Source organism: Leopardus geoffroyi, chromosome A1 (assembly GCF_018350155.1).
Source record: "Leopardus geoffroyi isolate Oge1 chromosome A1, O.geoffroyi_Oge1_pat1.0, whole genome shotgun sequence".
NCBI lineage: Eukaryota > Metazoa > Chordata > Mammalia > Carnivora > Felidae > Leopardus > Leopardus geoffroyi.
In genome coordinates this window covers 127,648,398-127,667,621 of record NC_059326.1, presented here as the reverse complement: position 1 = coordinate 127,667,621, position 19,224 = coordinate 127,648,398, and the positions used below count along the sequence as shown (strand labels likewise).

The following is a 19,224-nucleotide window of genomic DNA, read 5'->3' as shown; positions in this document are numbered from 1 at the left end:
TTCTTCCCTTATAAAAAGCAAAGGACTAGCAATTTTCTTTTACGAACATGGGCTGAAGGCAGATAAATAGCCCTTGCGGGAGAGGAAGGTCAAGTTCAAAGTTTTTCTTTCCTTTGGATTCAGGAATAAGCAAATGGAAAGACTAGCCAAACAACCGAACAGCAGGCATCTGATGGTTAAGCCCTCCCCCCAGGACTTTTTATGTACATAAGCAGAAGTCACTGGAGCAGCTGCGGCGCATTAGTTCCAATAGTTTAACAGGCTGCTTTGTAGCGCTGACAAAGCCGTGCTAACGCAGTGGCTTCCCTCCATATTCCCCTGCCCTGCGAGCTCGTCAGTGATCTTTGGCAGGGGATCCGCAGAGGAGGGGTGACGTTTAACAGGCTTCCGCTGAGGAGTGCGCTCGCCTCCTCTACACCCAGCCCCATCTCCACGGAGAGACTGAGGCAGGCGACCGAATGATCTAACAGCAGCTGGATCCAATCCGCTTCCCTGGACATTTCCCCGGACTTGTGAGCGAGGCAGTCACTGGAAAGAGGCCAGGGAACCACGTTGCCCTGGATTGTTGCCAACTGTACAAACTTGACCGGGAAAAATGGCTCAGCAGACGACAAGCCCGGACACCTTAACAGTACCTGAAGTGGATAATCCGCATTGTCCAAACCCCTGGCTGAACGAGGATCTTGTGAAATCCTTGCGCGAAAACCTGTTGCAGCACGAGAAGTCCAAGACAGCAAGGAAATCCGTTTCTCCCAAGGTCTCTCCAGTGATCTCTCCGAGAAATTCCCCCAGGCTTCTGCGGAGGATGCTTCTCAGTAGCAACATCCCCAAACAGCGGCGTTTCACGGTGGCACATACGTGGTAAGGTTTGCACGGATGACCGGAATTGGTGGCGGTTCCCCCTGGGTGATTTTTGCACCTCCCGCCTTTCCCTTCAGGGGGTGGTGAGGGAGAACTCTCATCGTTCCTCACCTGGGATTTATCAGAAGCGCTCTACCTTACCAACAAATCCCACAGCTGTCCCAGTTAAGGCAGGAATCCTTGAGATTGGGAATCTTTGAGGTGGGTGGTTCTGGAAGTTCAATTCCTATTGCAAGTTCCTACAAGAAAATTGGATTCCAGATGTCAAATAAGAATGCAGTTTTACTCCCATACGGATGTGGTGGCGTTTCTTTGATTTCATAAGCTAATATCCCTGCCAGGTCCTGCAACAAACCTAGGAAGGAAAGGACCAGAAAGGAGAGGAGGAAAATCATAGTTAGTTAGCTCTCCTTTCTGCATAATCCCCAGTGGAATATATATATATATATATATATATATATATATATATATATATATATATATACACACACACACACACACACATATGTATATGTGTGTATACATATACACACATATATGTATATGTGTATACATATACACACATATATGTATATGTGTATACATATACACACATATATGTATATGTGTATACATATACACACATATATGTATATATGTGTACATATATATGTATGTATACACACATATATACATATACATATATATGTGTAGTGTGTGTGTGTGTGTGTGTGTGTGTGTGTAATGGTGTGTCCCCTAAAACCCATCCTTTGCTACTGACTTTAATGTACTTACAATCTCAAACGTGTCTTGCCAAAGGAAAGAAGAAAGGGTTTAGGAATTCTGGGCAGAAAATTGCAGGTTGCTACTTGGTATATATTGTTGTGTTCTTTGAATTTGGATTCTTTGAATGTTTTGTCAATATTTTTATTTTCTTCATGAATATTGTAATCTTCTTTATAAATGGGTGGGTTTGTTTTATGCATATTTTTCTTCTAGTTTTTTTGATGATTCTTGATATTTTCCTGCTCTTGTAAAACCAAATATTAAAATATACCACTGTGTAAGCTTATTATGGTGTTTTACACGAGAAGAGGCAATCCTTAGCTATGATTAGAGTAGGGGGTTGTCTGTGATGCACATTTGGCTTATTTTAGGTAGTAGTAGGTTCTGTACACTCACTGAACATTTTGGTAAAATGAATATTAATTGTGATAAAGAAAATAGCTATAACAAGAAAAATGAACCTGTTAGTTGAGAAACAGAATGATTTTTATACAGTTTTTCCATAGAAAACCAAAGAGCATGCCAGGAATGGAAACCCAAATCAAACAAAAACCACAAGCAAGACTTCTAGGAAAGGAGCAGTGAGAAGTAGAGAGAATGAAAATCTAAACTAGCAACATGGCCATGCCCCATTAATATCATAGATGGAAGTAGATGATAAAGGAAATACATATCCTGCCCAAAGAAATGTCCAACCTCAGAATTTTGATTTCAAATAGCTAGGTCTCTCACTGGAGAAGTGTTCTTGTTTCCTCTAGGATTTTAACATATGGCATTTCTAAGTTCAATCAGATACAGTGCTAATATGAGGGGTAAGAAAAACCGTATATTTTTTAATCTTGAAAAAGAAATTATGGAAAAATGACTTTTCTCTGAATAAAATGTTGAAAAAAAATTGTCAGAGATAAGTGGTGAGTGAAGGACATAGCTACGCACTGGGAGATGCTCTGAGACAGAGAAATGGCTTGAGACTAGAGCAGCAAAGCTGCTTGAATTCGTAGAGAGGCCGGAGCAGGGTGCCAGAACAGGAAGCCGGGCTCCCGTTCATAAAGGGTGAGGCCCAGGATTTTGGTATCCAGTGTCGCTTTTGGTTGAGATACTTTCTTAAAATTATAGTTCCTAAATTGTACCCATTGTTGAATGAGTAAGCCTCAGCTCAGCTTGATTTCCAACTGAGTGAAGCAACCTAGAGTTCATCTGAAGGTTATCTGAGCTCTTTAGACATGTTGAGATGTAAGGAAGGCAGGAAATCTCATGAAAACAGGCTTTCTTCTGAAATTTCTGGCACTTCCTTTTCTGGTGCTGTTTGGGGAAACTCCAAGAGCACAACTTTCTGCCAATATTTCATTTTGGTGTATCAGGTCTCAGTCAGAGCATGGAGGCATCAAAAGAGCAATGAAAATGCAAAATAAAAATCACACTGTCACTTCTCAGTAACTCAGGAGGAAACAGTATCTCTTGTGGACTAAAAGCATCCAGTAAGGGAGTTGGAAAGAACACCTCACATCCTCCATGTTGGTTCAGTGATCCCCAAGACTTTCATAATATCCACAGACATCTTCTAACAAATGTCATCCACCTGTGCTTTCATGAATTGGACTAAGCACAATGCAGAATTTAAAAAAAAATGATTTCAAACTGTTCTGATATATATATGTATGTACATTTTTTGCTACCTAAACTGCTCCTATCACCACCACACTCTAATCCTCTGCTCCTCCTAAATGAGCTGATCAGCTACTTAAATACACACATTATGGGTTCACCTAAGAATGTTGGTAACTGTGCCTGTTATTCCCGTCCTTACAATATTTTTAATTTTAATTCCTACTGAACCTGAAGTGTTTAATTTGTATGTACTGATGAAAAAACTGCATAAGAGCTATTCCTTTGTTTCAAGTAATTTGCACTGTAGTTGAAAAAATAAATCCAATTGGATGGCCTCTGTTTTAGTTAAGGTAAACATGTTCTACAACATATTCTCCAAATCTTAGTGGATTGACACTATAAATGGTTATTTCTGCTCCTGCTTCTGTGGGGAGGGATGCTAACCCTGGGGCATTTCAGGGTCTTGAAATCCTACCACCTTGCAGTTGCACTATTGTGACACATGATTTGTAAGGTTATCAGTGGAATCAGGGAGAAAAGAACATGGAAGATGGCATGTGTCAGTTTTTATGAGGCAGGCCTAGAAGTACACATGCCACTTATACTAATGTTCCTTGGTTAGAACTCAGCTCAATGACCACATGTAACTGCAAAGGAGGATGGGAAATCTATCTCAGCTCTGTTTCCAGGAATAAGGTGAAACAGACCGAGTGAACAGCTGGCCTGTCTCAATCACAGAACATTATGGCTTTACCCTTTACCTTTTATACCATAGTTGAATTCATGGAATAATATCTATGATGACCAGTCCTTTAACATCTCTTCACACTTCCTGGATGAGAGTCATACAGAGAAATTCTGTTTTTTGTCAAGTCTGTTGATTGGGAAGTTCTTGCTAATAAACAGCTGAAAACTCCTTCCCTGTAATTGTCATGCTTGGGTCCAGAATCTGCTTTGAAAATCCCCCAGCTTGACTCTCTCTTCTCTTCCATAATGTAGCCCTTAAGATAAGAGGCTTGGAATGACCTACTAGAGACCTAGGACCTTGTTCAGCTCTTCCTTGTATACCCAGAAATCAGTATTTTCAGTGTTAGCCTGTCTTGTTTTCTTAAACAAATTCTTCTCTTTTCTTAACTAAACATCCTAAGCTATTTCACCTTTTTGCGCTGTACTTACCAGGTTGAGCCTGGTTATTCTTATCCAGAATTCATTTAGATTTTCACAAGTAGCCTCCTGAGTTGACACAATACTTCAGGTGCTGTGTGACTCCTATGGAGAGCACCTAAGCAGAAGCCAGACTACTTGAATTTAAATTCTGACTTCCCATTTACTAGTTGCATGTTTTTGAACAAGTTACTTGACATATGCTTCAATTTCCCTATTATCCAATTTTCTGATAATAGTAATAGTATCTATTTGGTATTGTGGTTTTATTTATTATTTTTTTGATTTAATGTTTATTTTCAAGACAGAGGAAGACACAAAATTTGAAGCAGGCTCTGTTGTGATTTTATTAAGTACAGTTATGTGTAGATTAGAATGTGTTGTACAGGGATAGATGCTGAGTATCATTATAAGCAAATACTTTCCTTATTAGGCACTATATGCCCATTATTCCAGCCTTGATCTTCCTGGATCTTTAGGATTATATTTAATTTTTAGATGATTATCCTGTCATTTGTTTGTGAATGGATTGGACTAAAGAGAACATATGCAAAGAGACCAAGAATTCAGAAGAATGATAGGTGTGTGTCAGTTTCATGACTGTGGAAAAGGAGACTAAATGACTGTTTTCATGACTCTGACTAAAGGGGAGATGAACCATAGGACTTAGTGCCTCTTCTTTGCCTACTCCCGTTACACATGTTTTTCACATCCCTCTGCTCCTCAGAGCTTCCTCCTGTTCCCCCAACTGGAAACGATCTGCTGCTTCTTCACAATCTATGGCACATCTTACTTCCGCTTTTCCTTCAGCGCTTATTCGTAATTACGTCACTAGCTAATATTTATTGAATGGGTTTGTTTTTGTTTTTGTTTTTGTTTTGGTCTGGTGCTGTGTGTTAAACTAGAATGCTTTGTGTATGTGCTTTTTACCACTCTGTTTTATCATTTTTACTTAATGTCTAGTACTTTGTAGCCTAGTGATTATAGACAGGACACTCTGCTTTTATCTCAGTAGGGGATTCCCTCTGATGTCAGCAGGAACTCGAAGGTCAGTGTGATCTCTGGTGAAGAAAACATAATTTCTAGTGTAAATTTATTTCAGGAAAATCAAACAGGCAGGTAAACCTTTGTTTTTCAGGTTTTCATTTTAATTTACATTGTGAATGAAGAAAATTGTTCTAGAGTGTGTGTAAGTGAAATTATGAATTAGGATTTCTTTGGTTAAGATAGCATCTAGGTAATATTCAAATTTCTTCTCTTTGTAATTTCTGTGTATGCATGTGTGTTTTTTATTACAACATCCAAAGGTAGAAGAAGCAGTTAATAACAACCTTAAACAACAAAATGACTTTTGTAGGTGTATTTGAAAGGCAACTTCCAGGAGACTTTTAGGAAATCTTGAAGATTTTTAGGGAGCTAGATAAGTGCTTTTGGACATATTTTTGGTTTACTATAAATTTCTCTTTACCCAGCACTGGCATTAGATATAAAATTGCGCATGTTTAAAAGTAAATATTTGCTCTCTTGAGTCATAATTTCTTCAGCAACTGTGCTTGTTTTTATGGTTGTTAAGAGACAAATATATTGTAAATTTTCTTCAAGTTACAGAAGGGAGAAGAAGCCCTTTATTATCTATAAAGCAGAAATCCAGCCATTTTGAGAGTTTGTAGTGCACACGTGTGCACGTGCACACACACACACACACACACACACACACACACACGAGTAGGTTTTCAAAGCCAGTATTTAGTGATTCTATTTGAGAACTCTCTCCCTTGTCCCAGTTCTCCTACATTTGCCGATGCAACTTTAAGGTTGTCTTTTCTCTGTCCCTTGCAGTAAGGATACCCAAGAGACAGGCATTACTGGTGTTCTCCCAGGAGCTAGGAACTCCAGAGGTGGACTGTGGGTGTTGTGTGATACCAGGAGGCGGGAAGGAAGTTTCTGGGGAAATTATCTGGGAATCACAACAGGAAGTACTACAGGCATGTTGGGTGGGGCCAGTTGGCTGAGTCTTTAGCTGTGTCCCTGGTGTAATTGGCTTTGTGTCTTCAGCGGAAATCTTGGGGGCACTGCAAGTTAAGGGTGTCTGTAGCTTTTAAAAGGTATAATTAGCCTTTCTTAAAAACCCTAAGACTCCAGGAAGATATTCCTCTTAAAGAACTTATCAATTGCCTTGCAGTATTTAAGAAATTAAAAAGATAAAAAGGTGACAAATGGTTGCTGAGGAAAAGTGAAAAAAAAATTGAAATGACCTGGTGGTTTATTACACATATGTGCTTCCTGTGACCTTTGACATTTATGTTAAAGAAAAGACATGAAGTGTATCAACACCAGCTGAAGCCATTTCTACTAATGGTAAAAATACTTCTAAGAAAAAAAAAAACATAGTCTTTCTTAGAAACTTGGCAGAAATGTTGAAGAAGAAGAGAAAAAAATAATCTTAGAGTTCATTAAAATTATTTTTAAATCATGGTTTTAATTTTCAAGGTTATTCTTTATATACATATCCTTATAAATAATAAGTTCCTCCTGTGAGGTTAAATAATTAAATGAGCTTCAGCACTTTTTTTTTTTTCTTAGACAGGAAGCTACCAGAATTATTCTTCAAGTAGCAGTTTCAGGAAGAAGTTTTATTATTACCAGTGTAGCAAAATTATGTCACTGTTTTTTTTTTAAGTGGATTTGCTTCTGAAAAAATCATGTTTCTAAAACTATGATCACTTTAGTATAGTTGAAGACGGGTATATCTAGCTTCTCTGGCCACTTATATTTGACCTTAGTTACTCAACCTTTTTGAATTGTAGACTCTCTATTTATAAGTCATATGGTTATAAAGACATTTGATATTTACAAGTCAAAAATTGACTAATTAAATTTACAAAGTGATAACAAACTATAGTATATTTAAGATAAGTAATTAGAAACAAGTTCCAACTTGGTGGTATAAGTGAGTGAGATAGACGCCACGTGGGTAGAAATAGGGACAGAATTTTTTAATAATTCTGTGACTCATAAAAGGCTGCAGAGCCTTCAGAATGAAATTGTTGGTGGTATTCCCTCTAGGACACAATATGGAAGCCATGATTTTGGGTAGGGAATATGGAAATCTATAGATAATAATAAAATTCTAATTAATTTTTTCTTTTATTGCATCTTCAATTATATACCTTTTTAATATATCAGTCTCTTCTGTACATATGAAATAGAAAAAAACATTTCATCTTCAATTTTAGGACATAAAAGCTCTCTGTTTCATAGAAAGTACTTACGTCAAAATGAGATCTTGAGTTGGTATGAGAAGAATCACCTGATTTCATTCTGGAATAAAAACTTTAGGTTCATAACATAGCTTATAATCTGAGATTTATTATAACATAGTCACTAATGACTAGCTGTCACTAATGTGAGCTCCAGCTACATGCCAGGTACTTTATGTATACTAACCTTTCAAAACAAACAAGTATTGAATTGAAGTATCATTAGCTGTATTCTCCATATGCAGATGCTGGGGCCCATAAAAATGGTTATATAACCGAGATCACACAGGTCAGCAGCCATGAAGTGAGTTGAAGTAGAACTTGAGCCAAGGTCTGCCTAACTTTCTATCCTGTGTTCTTTCAGCATTAACCTCCCTTTGGGCTAAGAGTCACATTCACATTTATTACTCTACCCTGAATGTATACTGAAGCTAAAACAATGGATGTTCAGTGATTTTACAGAGTGGTGGTTAATTAACAGAAGGGCAGGAGCAGAATTCTTTCTTGGTGTAGAATCTTAATTTATTTGTTTACACATGTGGCTTGTATGAGTGTAGACATCTTTTTTGTGTGATAAAAATGTATATAGGAGAAATACATGTCTTTGGTAAAGGAGGGCTTCAGATTTAACAAAGACCATTCTAAATCAGAGTAGTTTTTAAAATAAGACTGACATAAAAACAAAACCAATCAGAATAATTTAATTTTCACTGATTCAGAGGCAAAGTCAGGAAAGGCTTGAGTTGTAAAGAGAAAGATCAAGTCAAAAATCTATTACGGTTAAGTTCCAGAAGAGCCAGCTGGAAATGATGGTCTGCAGGCTCAAGTCACTAAGCAACAGAGCAGCAAACTGCTTGGTAACCAGAGCTGGCCTGACTCACAGGCTGGCTGCGAATGACCGGATAGCTGGATAGGAGGACCAAAGCCCATCTTACCTCAAAACAGTCTATTCATCTGCCAGCCTTCATGTCAAATCCCTATGTTATGGAACAGTCTCTTTGACTTAACAAGATGTGCTTTTAGAATGGAACTATCTCTGGGACCAGAAATAAATGCTGTCTTTCCTCTTTAAAATGACTTTTCTGAGATTGTCTTCTTTGGGTCAGGATATCATTTAAAAATGTAAGGTCTAATGAAAGAAAATAAATGAAAACATGGGATTAGTGGCTTGACTTTGGGTTTTCATGAGCAGTGTGTACAGGGCCAAATGGCCTGACTTCATTTGGTGATAGCTGCCCTTGAACTCTGAGAGCACAATGCATTGCCATTTATTTAGCACTTTAAATCTTATGCTCTCTTTTATTTCATGTGAGTGATTGAACTGTGTAGCTGAATTATTCATTCCTAAGATGTAGCAATCTTGTATCCATTGGAGGTACTAAGTACCACCTGTATAATATGCATTTAATAAATATTTGTTGTTTAATTGAGAAACATATCTTCTATTACCGTGGCTCATATGCTGAACAGCTGGGTAGATCCATACTCTTCCAGTCTAAAAGTCCTGGCGATGTAGTGTTTGACTGCCATAGTGGAAAGAAATTTCAAACTCAATGATTAACCATTTGTATGGACTTTGTCACCATGACTTTGTGTGTGTGTGTGTGTGTGTGTGTGTGTGTGTGTGTATTCTGGGTTTGCACACAACTAGACTGGTATAATTGGACTTTAGGATATGTGTATATGAATCAGTTTGTATAGTGTCACAGAGTTGTCAAATATATGCATTTTAATAATATTTAGTGTATACTTTGAAAATAAATTATGCTTATACTTCTGAAAATAAACTTATTTAAATATATTTATGATTCTTAGGAAATTACTGAATAACTAGCTTGTTAAACTGTGATGACTAATCCTTATCTCTTAGAATTCATAGTGGTTAAATTATACAGCGAGACCTAAGCTTATAAAAGAAATGTCAAGATTTTGAGGAGAGACTTGAAAAAAAAAACAACACCCTTTAGAATTCCTTTTTTAGGATGACAATTTGGAGAAACTTGAACTAGCAGAAACTAAGCACCACTTCTCCAAAGCAGATCTTCAGAATAACTAAAATTGAATAATAGAAAATCTTTTTGAATATATTTAGCATAGAAATGTTATTTTAATGTAAATATTTTGTCTCTAGTTCAATCTATATTTATTTTTACATTGTGGTAATTTCAAACCAACCAATTTCCTTTCCATTACCCTTATGAGATAGCCCTCTGATCAAATTAGCTTTTATTAAAATAAAGTGGTGTCCTCTGTATATTATTATTAATAGGGCGTTTTTTTTTATTTTCTTGTGTAGCTGATTTCACATTTATGTTCATAAATGGTGAGAGTGTTTTATTGGTCTGTTGAAATAAGCAACTTTCTGACTAATAAGGATACTTGGATTATCATTTCTTCTTGTTTACCTCCTTTAGGTTTATAGTATTTGTTTGCTTTATTCTGTGCGGTGTGATTTTTTTTTTATGACTCTCTATTGAGTGAGTGCCAAATAGGACAGCATGTGATTTATGGGTTGTAATAACTAAACCATATATGAATTGGAGGCTGATGACGCACAAGGCGGAATGCTATTGCTCTCCTCTGAATGGAACCTGGCTTTCTTTAATAAAGCCTTCTTATTAATAACAATAGCAGTGTCATTAATAGTCTTATTATTACTGTATTGCCTTCCAGGTGAAGGTCCATCTGTGAATCATTTGTATTGTTTTGCATTTAATATTTTTTAGTGGATTTACATTTTTATTCAAGGCCCATATGTTAAAAAAAAGAAGCTTTATAGTATTACTATAAATTGGAACTGTGTCATTGATTGTGTGTAGAAGATGATTGAAACAAATTAAAATTTAGCTGGATTTTATGACCTGCTAAAGGTTCTGAGCCTGAGGTCTGCTCTCTGTGTCTTTAAAATGACAGGTAGCAAGTATTACAGAGATGTAAAAGTCTTTCTCCTTAAGATAGTAAGAATGATTGAAAGGGATTTGGAAAGGAAATAGCCTTCTCATTATTAAGCTCAACACTTAAAAAGTCACTAAACCACATCACCTGTGCCTAAAACTATGTGTGTGCAACACCAGACCTTGTAATATCCTGACCTAGTGGTACCCGAACCATTGATACTTCTGTTCAAAGAAGGACGTTGGTTCTTGCAGGCTCTTCAGATCCGAATCCCTTAGTTGAAAGTAAACACACTGAATTTAGATTGTGTGATTCCAACTCCCAAGCAGAAAGTGAGGTGTTGGTACCTCGTTTTACCACCACCCTATACTTACCACCTAGTTGGTAGCTACACAGATGGAAAGAAGCGTGGATATGTTCCGTGGAAAGTACATACCTTCTAATGGCAGCTTTCAAGCCCAAGAGCACAAACATGGACATTTTCAAAGAGTGCAGGATCTTCATGCAAATAAGTGAAAGCTGAGGTAAGTGAGGAGTATGATTTTTTTATACCTATGTAATCTTCTGGAGAACTTATTTAATTCTAGACTAGAACTCTCTTATAGGACCGGCTTTGTAATTTGCAAAGCCTGGTATAAAGTGAAAATGCAGATACACTTGTTCAGAAGAATATTGGGAATTTCCTGACAGCAACAGCAGAACATGCAATCCAGCACAGGGACCGCTGGAGAATGTGATCCTATACAGCTGCTCAGGTCACCCCTGTGAAGTCAGCCCTGCACCCACAGCAGATCTGAACTGGGGCCCCAGAAGTCACGTTTGTAAGCAGCTGGAACTATCCTTTGAGAAACTGTCTTAGAGGAGCATCTTCATTGTCACCTCCTTCTCTTTTTACATTATTTATAGAGACTCCAGAGGACTCATCTACTTTGGAGTAAAAATAAAAGTTTCAGTGGTAGTCAGCAGTGTACCAGCTATAAATTAAGGAGGAGCATCGTCTTCCCTTTATCTTGAGGGTTTTCGTCACAGATGGACAAGTGCGTATATAAATAAATTAAAAGCAGCATTGCCTTTGCATTGCATTACTAGGTATTTATCCAAAGGATACAGGATTACTGTTTTGAAGTGGCACCCCAGTGTTTATAGCAGCACTGTCAACACATACATATATGTACACACACACACACACACACACACACACACACACACAATGGAATGTTAATCAACAATCAAAAAGAGTAAAATCTTGTCATTTGCAACTACGTGGATGGAACTAGAGTGCATTATGCTAAGTGAAATAAGTCAGTCAGAGAAAAGACAAATATCATATGACTTCACTCATACGTGGAATTTAAGATATAAAACAGATGAACTTAAGGGAAGAGAAGCAAAGATAATATAAAAACAGAGAGGGAGATAAACCATAAGAGACTTAAAATACAGGGAACTGAGGATTGCTGGAGGGGTACTGGGTGGGGGGATGGGCTAAATGAGCAAGGAGCATTAAGGAGGGCACTTGTTGGGATGAGCACTGGGTGTTATATGTAAATGCTGACTCACTAAATTCTATTCCTAAAAGCATTATTACACTGCATGTTAACTAACTTGGATTTAAATTTAAAAAATAAAATAAATTAATTAAGAAATAATTAAAAAAATAAAATCAGCAATGGCAATATATTACTACCATGCTGATGCTGACCCCTCCTTGAAACTGTCTCATTCACGGGTTTAGCTCCTGTTTCTGTGAGTTCTCTCTTTTCCTCCTTCATTGTCTTCATTTCCAGCAGGTTAAATTGAAGTGCCCTCCGGTTATATAATTAGCCCTTTGGCTTTGTTTCAGTATGCTCCCTGCACCACCAGCCTGACTTCTGCCCCAGCTCCAATTGCTAGCTCTATTTCACAAAATCCAGCTCTTAAGGCCGTCTCAAGATCTGTATGTCTCCTCTGGACATTTCCACTTAAGAAATCTACTTTCACCTCAGATATAATGTGAAAAAGTGAGCTCACTGTTTCCCCCTGGAACCACTGCTTTCCCAGTCATCTTTGACTTCTGGTTTGCCCTTTCTCTGCCCAACCCTGTAGATTATTTCATCTGATATTTCTTGCTTTTCTGTCTTTTCCTGATTACCACTACCTATTTTAGCATCAGCCTTATGTTTGGGTGAGTTCAAAACCATCCTAACTGTCTCTGTGCCATAAGTCTCTTCCCCTTGAGGATGTACTATCCACACTGCGTCATTACTTATCCCAAAGTTCTGCTTTTGCTTTCCACAATTTATAGTGGGGGTGAGCAAACATTTTTCGGTAAAGGGGCATATAGTAAATGTCTCAAGATTTGTGGGCTGCCATCTCTGTGTCATCTACTCATTTATGCCACTATAGTGCAAAAGCAGCACAAGACATAAAATGGGCATGGGTGTGTTCAATAAAACTCGTTACAAAAAATGATAGGAGGGTAGATTTGGCCCACTGGCCATAGTTTGCTAATCCCTGGTCTGCAAGAAAAAGTTCATACTTCTCAACTTGGCCCTGAAGTCTATATCATCAGTTCCAAACCTGTCTCTACAAACCTTATCTGGCATTGTTTGCTATGGATACTTCACGGCATTTAATTGGGAGCTGAATCTTGAGCAGAACTTCTCAACCTTGGCAATGCTGACAATTGGGTCCAAATAATGCTTTGTCATGGGGCTGTCCTGTGTAGTATAGAATGTTGGGAACATCCCTAAAACCACCCAGGAGATGTCAGTAATCCCACCCTGTTATGAAAATCCAAAATGTTCCCAAACATTGCCAAATATTCCCCAGTTTGGGAGGGTGCAAATTATGCCTAGTTAAGAACCACTGATCTAGAGGGTGAGCTTTGTGAAGGGAGAAATGAGTTCTACGTTACTCACTGTTGTGTCCCTAGTGTGTAGTACAGTCTTGTGATGCAGAAAGAGGTCTAGAAATGTACTGCCTGCTCCAACTTTCCTCCCCACTTACTGTGAGTTCTTAGGTGTATCATTTACTTTCCACAGACCACCATTAAGTTCATCTGTAAAATAGAACTATTACTAATTCATATATGATTCATAGAATTATTTAGAAGTTCAAATGATAAACTTAATGAAAGGATCTTCGGAAAGAGTTGAGTGCTAATCAAGCATAATGTGAAAATAGTATGGGTGGGACACTTTGGGTAGTCTGAATCTCTTAAAATCTAGAAGTTTAATCACCTCACATACTGTGTCTACCTCATGCAAATCATTTTATAGGATGCTCTTAGGGCTTTGTCTTTGCTCTCAAGGATTGCAATCTGATAGGGCATGGAATGTGATTACTTAAGAACTTTAAAATAGCAGCCATAATTACAAAGAGTGGAGGGTGTTTACAAGAGGCAGAGGTTGTTTCTGGAAATGGGACTCCCTCAAGATTTGAGATGGAGTATGAGATGGCGTAGTCATAAAGAAGGGCCTGAGCATTTAGTTAGGCTGCCTTATTTAATATTCACTACTACCTAATTAGGTGTAGTTTTAATTATCATATTTTTTTTTAATTTTTTTTTCAACGTTTATTTATTTTTGGGACAGAGAGAGACAGAGCATGAACGGGGGAGGGGCAGAGAGAGAGGGAGACACAGAATCGGAAACAGGCTCCAGGCTCTGAGCCATCAGCCCAGAGCCTGATGCGGGGCTCGAACTCACGGACCGCGAGATCGTGACCTGGCTGAAGTCGGACGCTTAACCGACTGCGCCACCCAGGCGCCCCAATTATCATATTTTTAAAAAAGAAAAATGGGGCCTAGAAGGGAATTTGATATGGACAAAAAGCATGGAGGATCTGAGTAGAGAGGGAAATGGAGTGAAGTATGGAAGGAGAGGAAGTGGCAGGAGGTTAATTCTTTGCACCAAAGCAACAACTGAATATCTACAGGGAGTATTTGGGGGTCAGGTGAGTTTGAGTACAGTTCAGAGTATCTCTAGAGAAGGTAGACCATACAGGTTAGCTGGAATCAGGTTTTGAAGGTCAACTAAGTGTCTCTCTCTCTCTTTCTGTGTGTGTGTGTGTCACACACAGAGATTCTTTCTCTCTCTCTCTCTCTCTCTCTCTCTCTCTCTTCTGTGTGTGTGTGTGTGTGTGTGTGTGTATATCTTTTTCCTTCTTTCTCTGTCTCTGTCTCTTGCACACGTGTATGCACACACACATGAGTGATTTATATGCTTAAATGAAACAATGAATTTTATCTTTCTTAACAGCTTCACTCCAAATGAAAGGAAGTGACATTTTGAGTTATTATCCCATGCTAAGCTTGCTAACCTTCAAGTGTGTGCATTGAACACTCTCACTAGTTGGAATATGAGATTCAGTCCAATTAGACCAATCTATATTACCTTTCTGTTAGTTAATATCCTACTCCTTCTAAGATAGTCCTACTGAAATAGCAGAATACACAATTGTGTTTCCATTCAAATCAGATGTGTCAATTCCACTGGGGGCACTTGTGTTCTAATGCATAGAACAGAGACATTATTTATGTGAGACTGTGCCTGCCTTTTCAATACATTACAAAAAAAAATGTAATACTTAGAACATATTTAGCAGTTCTAATGGTCTCCACACAGAAAACCATCTTTCTCTGAAGGCATTTTCTCTCTTTCAAGACTGGTTCACCAGGGTAAAAGTCAGGAGCTAAATATCCTGCTATCCTTTTATTTATTTAAAAATGATTTCTAAGTGTCTATACTATCTGTCACTCTTCTGGAGATAAAGCACTGAACAACAACAACAAAAAAGAGTTCTGCTCCCTTAGAGCAATAGTCTAGTGGGGGGGAAGACAGCATACAAATAAATACTTCAGTGGGTCAGAGAATGACAATACATTAAAGAAGAATAAAGCAGGGTAAGAGAATAGAGTTTTGTATAAGCTTTTTGGGGAGGACTCTCTATAAGGTGACATTTGAGTAGAGATTGGAGGGAGGTGATTATGTGATTATCCAGGAGAAGACCATTTCAGGCAGAAGAAATGAGAAGTGCAAAAGCCCTGAGGGAGGATGTGACTGGTGTGTTTGAGGCAGGGGGACATTCTAGAGAATGAGGTCAGAGACATAGAAGGGAGCGAGATCATGTAGTGTTTTGAGGCTGTAGTAAAGGATTTGGGAATTTGGGGGGAGTTTTCATGGTGACATATCAAAGAGAAGAGGGTTAACGATGCAAGTGTCTGACTAAGAAGGGCACAATCTGTTTTAAGTTTTGGAAGAATCGTTAGATTCCTGTGTAGAAAATATGGATGTGGGGAACAGGTAAAAAGAGGGAAACTATTGCAGTAATGCAGGTGAGGTATAATGGTGGTGCATAGTAAATCATAAAAAATGGTCACAGTACTTTCTGAAAATAGCAGAGAAGAGCATGAAAGACACTTATTCTCCTTTAGGGGAAGTGTTACACAAATGTGGAAGGGAAATTAGATACCACTCAGAGGGCAGAAGTAAAGCCGTATCCTCAATGGGCAGCCAGTCCTGTTAGCACAAGAAGGTGCAGGAGACAGACAAGAGGTTGAGAATATGAGAGATTGTACTGATGACAGATGAGAAGCACTAGAAGTTACAGTGGAGGGTTTGGATTTGGGGGAGGGCTGGGTGATTTAAGTCAAATGAGGGGATTTACAGAACCATCTGAGGATGAGAGGTGGGTGATGAGCAGTATCCTGGCAGTCTTGGGGTCCTTTGTCCTGATGATTGTGAGTCAAAGACAAGGATCTCATCAGAGGCCTACAGTTAGAAAAGCACAGCTCATCAGCTGGGATGTCCGTTCTCTTGTGTCTGTTTTTAAAATTCTCTCAGGCTCTCTAACTCACCTGTAGTGCTTTTAGAGAGATGGAGGGGGGAGGGAGTGGACACCAGGCTGGCCAGGTCTACCTGACAGTCTTCACTGCAACTTTTTGTCTAGAAATGCCATGCTGCTTCTACCTCTAACCATACACTTGTGCTCTAGGGATGAGAGAGGTGAGAGAAGATGCATAGAGGCAAGTGGGAAGTTGCTAGTTTGCAGATGTATGGCCCTGGGGCAGATTGCCAAATTGAAATTACCGTTTTTTTATGGATGGGAATAAAAAAATATTATCCTTCTTTTTTAATGCTTATTATTTATTTTTGAGAGAGAGAGAGACAGCGCGAGAGAGCGAGTGAGAGAGTGGGCACATGTGCACAAGCACGGGAAGGAGCAGAAAGAGAGGGAGGAAAAGACTCCCAAGCAGGCCCCACTCAGAGCATGGAGCCCAACACAGGGCTCTGACTCATGACGGTGAGATCATTACCTGAGTCAAAATCAAGAGATAGGTGATTAACTGACTGAGCCACGCAGGTGCCCCTCAAAATCCTATTCTTAAGCATGATATTATAACTAGGTATTGAAGAACTGAAATAATTTCTGAAAAAATTTGCATGCTTGCCACAGTGTTTCATACATGTCATTGCAATGATACTGCTTTTATTAAATACATGGGTTTTCTGCATAGGCATAAAATATTTCTAAAAGCAGGACTAAGCCACATTTTAACATTTATGTAGGAATGGTTTCATGATCCTCCGTGTAAACAAAACAAATATGAAATGGGTAGAACAGAGCTTTCTCTTTGACGTTTGAATTGTTGGTTTGTGTTGCTTGCTTGCAAATTTATATTATGTGAGCTAGCTGGCTGTTACCAAGAAATACGATCTTTTATGTCTTAGGAGTGTGCCCTGCAAAGCAACATGTACAAACTTTTTTTTTTCTTGCCCTAAGGGAAAGGGCGAGCCCTGGCACCTTTTAACCTGTAAGGATTATGTTGCTCTTGCTGGGATTGATTTGTTGGCTTCTCTTCAAGAAATGCTCCTGGTATGTGTTTTATGTTCTGACAGAGCCATGGCTCTGCTGATCCGCACGTCACCCCCGTGAAGACGTGGGCATGCTTTTGTGCATTTGCTCTTGTAGCCTGGGAAGCATATTTCAACACACCATCCAGAATTGGCTTGAACATGCCTGTCACTCCCAGCTGACTCTGATGACGCTCTTGCCAACGTAGATTTGCATCAACACAGTTCTTTACTGGAAAAAAGTTCATTCAGAATATACAGGGTGGCCTATTTAAAAGAGGCATGGCATCAATTTGAAGTGGTCTGTATTTTAAGGGAAGCATTGTAAGAAATATAGTGTCAATTGAATGCTCCTCAGAGCACAGAATTATAGTCAGCATTACTCAAGACTTCCCCCCACCACTGCTGCCAGAAATCATATGTCATTCACTTCTAAAGAATTGCTTATTCTGAAGAAAATACCTCTATTCCAGACTTTCTTTCTCAGCATGCTGGATATGTAGGCATTTCTAGTCTCTTCCCTTTCTATGTACATAATCCTAATCCTTTATTCGTTAAAGCATGATATGCTAGAGCTGATGACATGTGATATGAGGTAACAACGTTGCTTATTGCCTGCCCAAAATTCAGTTTGGCAATTCAGTGGATAAACACCTTTTCTATTAGAACAAAACCGTTTGGCATTTGTCCATCTTTCTTTTTGACTCATCTTCAATATCCTAATGAATGTTTGGGATAGGCATGTTACTCAGATGCATGGCTCTATAGACAGGAAACCAGGCACTCAGAAACAAAACCTGTTACCATAGCTATTCAGAAAAAAAAATACAAAACTGCCTTTGTTGTACAAAAGAAAAATTCAGTATCAGTGGCATATGACCTGTGATTACTATTATTATGATCCTATACTACTCACCCTTCATTTTTGTCATCCTAGTCTATTCTAAGTCATTATAGTAATGGATACAACTGAATGGGTTTGCAATTTTACCCCTTTTCTCATGACAACCAAAAGCATTTTCAATGACACATGCTTTGATCTGCCTGCTTTTAAGTCTTTTAAGCAGGGCAGCTCTAGACAGCTTCCTCTCAGAAGATTTTACTATCCTAATAGACCTCATCATAAATTCTATATTTATGCTTGTTTAGACACATCAAAGTCAAGCTTTATACCAGGGGCCACCTGTGAAGTTAAGGTCATCAGCTTCTTGTTGTAGCTACTGGTTACTGTCATGCCTACCAATAATAAAGTTTGACCTTGAAAAGTGATTAAAAGTTGTGGGCTACAAAATAGGAATATTAAAAAAATGTTCTGCCATGTTGTTTCATCTGCTGTGTTTTGTCTAGAATTCATATTATTGTCACAGTTAACTCCAAAGTGTTCTATGCTGTTTGCATATGGTACAGAGGGAAAGAAAGTATGTGGAAATAAAGATATATGATCTCTACCCTGTGAATTAACACATGAAATCTATAGTTAACAGAGCCAAGATGCAACACTTTACACAGATGAGTTTGCAGGGCTATCAGATGGGAGGATTGGTCAGAATTTGAGTGGGCATAAAAGGCAATCACAAAGAAGCAGTTGGCCCAGCTTCTTCAAACATTGTCGAAAAGAGAGGAATGATTGGTTAGCAGAATGACATTAAACATTGCACTGTGTTAATGATCTTATTAATAACCTCTTAAATTTATCTGATTGATCACGTATGTATCTATATATTTTGTTATGGTTCCATGTTCACAAAGTAATCTTCTGATTATAGTTTTCATTGTTACACAGGACTTTCTAGTGATAAAGGGTCAGATGGTTGAGCATTTAATTTTTTTCTCTT

At 38.4% G+C, this 19,224-nt stretch overlaps 1 protein-coding gene across 8 annotated transcripts in view; it reads left to right on the top strand.

Annotated features, from left to right (window-relative positions):
• Positions 1–19,224, top strand: part of PDE4D (phosphodiesterase 4D) — a 1,416,267-nt gene that overhangs the window by 693,305 nt on the left and 703,738 nt on the right. The window contains exon 1 of one of the 8 annotated variants that reach the window (XM_045493951.1): positions 202–861. The exons of the other annotated variants lie outside the window; for them this stretch is intronic. Within the exon in view, the coding sequence (XP_045349907.1) occupies positions 596–861 (266 nt within the window). The 5' untranslated portion in view covers positions 202–595. Of the gene's footprint in view, positions 1–201; positions 862–19,224 lie in introns of those variants that run through there. 8 annotated transcript variants of the gene reach the window in all.